General features: G+C 38.7%; 1 protein-coding gene across 1 annotated transcript; it reads right to left on the bottom strand.

Moving 5' to 3' along the window:
• Window positions 1-1,068: 1,068 nt before the first annotated feature.
• Window positions 1,069-3,351, bottom strand: LOC127104044 (uncharacterized). The gene is made up of 4 exons (XM_051041260.1): window positions 3,244-3,351; window positions 2,148-2,913; window positions 1,608-2,057; window positions 1,069-1,331 (listed from the first exon to the last, which is right to left on the bottom strand). Exons 1-4 carry the CDS (start codon window positions 3,349-3,351, stop codon window positions 1,069-1,071), a joined length of 1,587 nt encoding a protein of 528 aa, XP_050897217.1.
• Window positions 3,352-6,554: the final 3,203 nt, after the last annotated feature.

The following is a 6,554-nucleotide window of genomic DNA, read 5'->3' on the forward strand; positions in this document are numbered from 1 at the left end:
TTGGCTTGGTCCACTTCTATCCCTTTGTGAGAGATCTTGTGACTAAGAATATTCCTTCTCGAACCATGAAGTGACATTTCTCCCAATTGAGGACCATATTGGTTTGTTGGCATCTTTCTAAAACAAGGGAAAGGTTAGTTAAACAATTATCAAAAGAAAAACCAAATACCGATAAGTCATCCATGAAGACCTCCATATGCTTTTCAAGCATGTCTGCAAAAATGGAGGTGATGCATCTTTGGAAGGTGGCTGGAGCATTACATAACCCGAATGGCATTCTTCTGTATGCGAAGATACCATAGGGGTACGTAAAAGATGTCTTCTCTTGATCTTCCGGCGCAACCGCTATTTGGTTGTATCCGAGGTATCCATCAAGGAAACAGTAGTACTCATGACCTGCCAACCTTTCCAACATCTGATCAATGAATGGTAGCGAAAAATGATCCTTTCTGGTTGCCAAATTCAACCTCCGGTAGTCGATGCACACACGCCAACCCGTGACCGTCCTGGTAGGAAGTAACTCGTTTTTTTTTGTTCTTTATAATTGTAGTTCCCCCTTTTTTCGGGACCACATGCACCGGACTCACCCAAGAGCTATCAGAAATGGGATAAATCAACCCGACGTCTAACAGTTTAACAACCTCTTTCCTGACCACTTCCTTCATCACGGGATTTAGTCTTCTTTGTGGTTGAACCACCGGTTTGTGACCATCCTCCATGAGAATTTTATGCATGCACACCGTAGGGCTAATTTCTTTCAGGTTTTCTATTGCCCATCCCATGGCACTTTTGTGTTTTTTCAACACCTTGACAAGCTTATCTTCTTGAGAAACCTCTAAATGAGAGCTTATAATCGCGGGGCATTTCTTTTCGGGATCTAGAAAAACATACTTGAGATTGTCAGGTAACTGTTTCAGCTCAGCCACTTTCTTGGTCTCATCTTTCTTTTCTTCAACTTGAGGTTCCCTTAAGTTTTCCCATTTGAGTGATCGGGATCCCTTAACGGGCTGTTGTGTTGCCATCAAAGTTACCACTTCCATCTCCTCGTCACCCGCATCTTGAGTGTCTTCAAACATTGAGAGACTTAGGATCCAAGGGTGATTTTTGTTCCCCTAGGTGATTTTCTTGCAAAACCATTTGATCAATAACCTCTATGTGTTGGCTGGTGGCCACATCATCTTTGTATTTTATGGTATTATGCACATCAATTTTTAACTCTTCATCATAAACCTTTAGAGTCATGGTCCCTTCTTCTATATCTATCAAACACCTCCCGGTTTCCAAAAATGGTCTACCAAGAATGAGTGGTATCTCTTCATCTTCCGGCATTTCTAAGATCACAAAGTCTACCAGGAAGACAAACTTATCAATCTTCACAAGAACGTCTTCCACCACTCCATAAGGTCTCTTCACAGAGTGGTCAGCAAATTGAAGTGTCATTCGGGTATCCTGTACCTTTCCAATCCCCAACCTCTTGTAAATGGATAAAGGCATGAGGCTCACACTTGCCCCCAAGTCTATAAGGGCCTTCTTGAACGATCTATCCCCGATAGTGCAAGGGATGGTCACCGAGCCTCGATCTTTTTTCTTTATCGGGATCTTCATACCCTGCAAAATAGCACTGCAAGTTTCGGTTAGTACAATAGAGTCAGTGTCAGTGCTCCTCTTTTTTGAAAGAATGTCTTTCATAAATTTAGCATAAGAGGGCATTTTCTCAAGTGCCTTCAAGAACGGAATGTTGATTTCAATCTTTTTGAACATCTCCAAGAACTTTTCAAAGTTCTTCTCATGTTTCTCCTTCTTCTTATTTCTTGTTGGAAACGGGAGTTTGACAACCGACTTAGATTCACTAACTTTTTCTTTAGCTACCGGTTCAAATACTGTCACCTTCTCACTAACAACTTCATTCTCTTTTATCTCCAAATCAACTTCAAGCAATTGGTCCTCTTGTTCATCATCTTTTTCGGGGACTTCTTTTGCCTTACCGCTCCTTGTTGTAACATCACTCACATTATTATGCTCTCTTGGATTCGTAACTGTAGCACTCGGTAACGCACCTGGTGTTTGCGAACCCGCAAGTTGTTGAGCAATCTAACTCATTTGCACTTCCAGGTTTTTTATAGAAGCACCGGTGTTTCTCAGATTACTTTTAGTCTCCACTTGAAATTGAGAACTTTGAGTTGCCATTTTTTCAATGGCAATTTCCCAATCTGCTTTTCTGGGAACCTGTTGTTGGAATTGTTGTTGAGATGGATGAAACTGCTGCTGCTGGTAAGGTTGTTGTTGTTGTGGACGGTATTGCTGTTGTGGTTGACTTTGATACTGGGTGGGCATTTGCTTCTGAGCATTTCCTTGCTGGTCCTTCCAGGAAAAATTTGGATGATTTTTCCATCCAGGATTGTATGTATTGGAGTACGGATTATTTTGCTTCAGAAAATTAATCTCTTCAACCTGTTGAGCAGTTGCCACACAATGCATGGCGAAGTGCGGACCTCCACAAATTTCACAACTAACAGCTTGAATAGGTTGGACCGGTTGCACTTGTGCCACAGTTTGCGTGTCAAGAGTCATTTTCTTGAGCCTTCTCTCTACTTCAGCTGTTATTTGGTCTTCCATCTTCACAACTTGATTTGCCAATTTAAGATCAATGATACCTTTGGGTTGACTTACACTGCGGTCATAGAGTTCCAGATGTTCATTTGCTGCAATGGCTTCAATGAGTTTCTTTATTCTAGTGGCTGTTGTAAAGTTTGTTGAACCACCGGCAACTGTGTCTATGAGTTGCTTAGTCTTCATTCTAAGTCCATTCACAAAGTTTTGCATATGTTCAGTTGCATCCATGTTATGTGTAGGACATGCAACCAACAGCCGCTTGAACCGCTTGTAAGCGTCTCCGAGTGACTCTCCTTCTTTCTGTTTAAAGTTAACAATATCATATCACTTGCGGATATACCCAGAAGCAGGGAAGTACTCATTCAGGAATTTTGTCTCCATTTGTTGCCAAGCTGTTATGCTTCCCGCGGGTAAAGAGTAAAACCACTCTTCAGCATCTTCCGACAATGTATGCGGGAACATAACCAACTTTTTTGCTTCTTCTTAGTGTCCCTCAATTTTCAACGATGTCGTCATGGTTAGAAATCTTTGTAAATGCTTGTTGGCATCTTCATTGATTTTTCCGGAGAACGGTCTTCTCTCGAGTTGACGAATCGTTGACGGGTGCAGCTGAAAGTGATCAACATTTACCGGTTGGTTCACAATTGTTAACCTTCCAGTAGGAGCATTTGCACCCCCATAGTCACCCAAAAGTCTCTCTGCAGGAGGTGGTGGGGCTTCACCATGTGGTTCAGCCATAGGTCCAGAAACAGCTTCTGAGTCTTCGGAATGAACATAAATAGCTTCTTCTTTTTCGGACTTAGAAACAATAAGTGCTGATTCTGAAAGTTCCAGCCTAGCTTTTCGTCGTCTTGCACGCAATAATCTTTCGAGTTCTGCGTCAAAAAGAAATTCAGCTGAGGCCTTACCTCGCATACACAGATTAGACAATTATTAGATTACACAATAAAAATAAAATTTTTAGCTGCAGAGCAACAAAATTCCAATTGAATTATTTCAACTTAGACTTTTGACATTCCCCGGCAACGGCGCCAAAAACTTGATCGGTAAAATAGCAAGTGTACTATTTGCACCAATGTAGTAATAAAAAGGGTTTATCCCGAGTATCGGTCTCGAGGACTGCATAGAAAACATCAATTTATAATAATTCAATTAAACAAAAGTTCATACAGGGTTGGATGTTTGTTTTCATAATTTATAAGGAATAAAAATATAAAGCGTATAAAACTCTTTTAGTCGATATGAGAAATAATGCTAAGGCCAGGTGTATGAATTGCTGTGTATTCCACTTTTTCCATATCATATAACATCGATGCTATTATAATTCAAAACAGTTTCTCCAGAGTAGTTTTCTCTAATTCCTTAGCCAAAACCATTTAACAGGCAATTTCACTCCTAATTCCTTAGTCAGTCAAATTGCTGTTAAGAAATATTTATTGTATCAAGAATTTACGGTAACCACAGTTTGATCCCCATTCCTAAGTGATTAAACGCGGGTTTTATTATACAACACGTGATAAGGCGGTTTGTCCGACCTAAACCTTAACCAGAGATCAGAATTTCATTTGTCCGATAAGATTAAGCATTAAGCACGTTGTATAATAATTTGAATTATGAAAACATCAATGATTATAAGAACATGGATAAAATCTTCATACAGTAGCAATTCAGGGACACCCCCCTAGCATTAAGGGGTTTAGCCTCTCATAATATTCAAAGACAAAAGATTACAAATTAAAGACATTACAAGTTGTTGTTGATGAAAGTTGATCTTCAATTTCTTCCAATCTTGAAGATCTCTTCTCTTCTCCACACCTTGCAATATTCCTTCCTCTTTTCGTATCTTTTCTTTTTACGATCCAAAAGTCCTTTTTTTAGTGCTTCCCATCCGACTAAATAGTTTCCAAACAACTAAAAATAATGCCAAATGCCCAAAATGCCCTCCGGATGTCCACAGGACTAAAAATTAGAAAAATCAGAATTTTGAGCAAATGGCCAACACGGGCCGTGTCAGGTGACACTGCTGCCCGTGTTGGCTCCTCTGTAGGTGCACAAGACACACCCTGCTGACGCGGGCCGTGTCAGGTGACACGGGCACCCGTGTCAGCCCACTGTTTTACTTGGTTCATGATAGCTTGTTCTGCACCTGCTGACACGGGCCGTGTCAGCTGACACGGGCGGCCGTGGCAGCCCCCCTGTTTTGTCTGTTTTTCGCTTTTCCTTACGTCTCTGACCTCCCTTCTTCCGATACACACTTTCGGACTTTTAATCTAACCTGGAAACCAACAGTCTACATAGAAACGCATAAAATGCGACAAAAGGCGGAAAACTACTAATGTAACATAAAACAAACAGGAATTCCAAAAATGCAATAAACCAAAGAAATTACAAAAATCAAACGTAAAAGTTACCGATTCATGACGATTCCGTGCTGGATAGATGATGAAAACTGAGTGTAAATGGTGGCCGATCAGCCTCCAACTCCAACAATCGTCTCAGGTTCCTCTCTAAACCTAATACTCATCACTGGACCGAAGTCCCAGACTTATCACTGACCCCCTCTCTAAACCAGTAACTCGTCACTGCACCGTTGTCCCACAATGCCAATACAAGAACACAATGAATGGTTCCTCTCTTAACCAAGCACCTCGACATAATTCAACATAATATATAAACATCACCAATATAAGGCCACAATAGTGGCTCCTCTCTGAACCATAAATTTCAATATAACTTAACAATGATATATATAATTATAGCTCAATGTGATACATATAATTATATAATTACTCAACAATACTCACCAACTAGTTAAAAATAGCACTACACAACCTTAAGCATTTAACAGGATCAACTCATAACTCAACAAAGTTCACAACTAACTCTTCCACTTTTTATTCAAGGATTACGAGTCACAAGGCGTAATATAACTTTAATTTAACTAGTCATCAATTCGAATATGGACATGTCAGATAACTCAAAAACTCAACCCTCTTGACACACACAACACTCCAAATACATCAACCTGACTCAATACCTTATTCATAACTCTAAACATATCAAGTGACTAATAACTTAACTTTATTCAACTCGACTCTAAAATTATAAAATACCTCAAACTCAACTCTAAGAATGTCAAATACTCCAAACTCAACTATAAACAATACACTCTCAACTCTAAAAATATCAAATACCTCAAACTTGAGTCTAAGAATGCAAAATACTCCAAACTCAGATCTAAACCGTTAGATGACTCCCTACTTAACTCTAAACATACCAACTTTAAGTCTAAATAACTCAATAACTCAAATTCAACTCATTTAATTCTAAAATATAACTCTAATATATCAGATACCTCACAGCTTAACTCTGTTAACTATACATAATTCAAACTCAACTTTAAAATATCAATTACCTTTAACTCTAACTCAAAACACGTCAATGGACTCTAAACATAACAATCCAACTCTAAATAGCTAAAACTCAAGTTATTTATAATTATATTCAATTCCTTAAATTGCTAAAGGGTTTTTCAAAACTCTGGACTTAACTCTAAAATTGTCTCGCTTCACAATAGCACCATATATTATAGACTCATGATAAAATTATGAAACTATCTAGTTTAAAATCTCTTTAAACCTTCTTTGAAACTCAATTTATTGCATCTCGATCAGAGTTATGAAACTCCAATGCTATTCGTTTTGGTTTAGCCATATCAAAATATTTTCTGCATAAACTCTAAAACAAAATGTCTCACTTTAAAATAACATAAAACATTATAGACTTATGGTAAAATTACGAAACTCTCTAGTTTAAAATATCATTAAACCCTCTTTCTAACGCAACAGGAAACACCTCAAATGGACTTACAAAACTCAAGTTACGCATGAAACAATATGATCAACGCATGACTGAAACTTGACTACGCATCTAATATAAAA

Source organism: Lathyrus oleraceus, chromosome 7 (genome assembly GCF_024323335.1).
Source record: "Lathyrus oleraceus cultivar Zhongwan6 chromosome 7, CAAS_Psat_ZW6_1.0, whole genome shotgun sequence".
Taxonomy (NCBI): Eukaryota; Viridiplantae; Streptophyta; class Magnoliopsida; order Fabales; family Fabaceae; genus Lathyrus; species Lathyrus oleraceus.

What these genes read in the sequence shown, in the direction of transcription:
- LOC127104044 (XM_051041260.1), bottom strand. Translation starts at nt 3,351, where the DNA reads ATGGCTGAACCACATGGTGAAGCCCCACCACCTCCTGCAGAGAGACTT. An exon ending in TAACAATTGTGAACCAACCG is followed by an intron (nt 2,914 to 3,243) that starts GTAAATGTTGAT and finishes AACTTTAAACAG; the next exon opens with AAAGAAGGAGAGTCACTCGG. An exon ending in TTGCAGTGCTATTTTGCAGG is followed by an intron (nt 1,332 to 1,607) that starts GTATGAAGATCC and finishes TTGTGATCTTAG; the next exon opens with AAATGCCGGAAGATGAAGAG.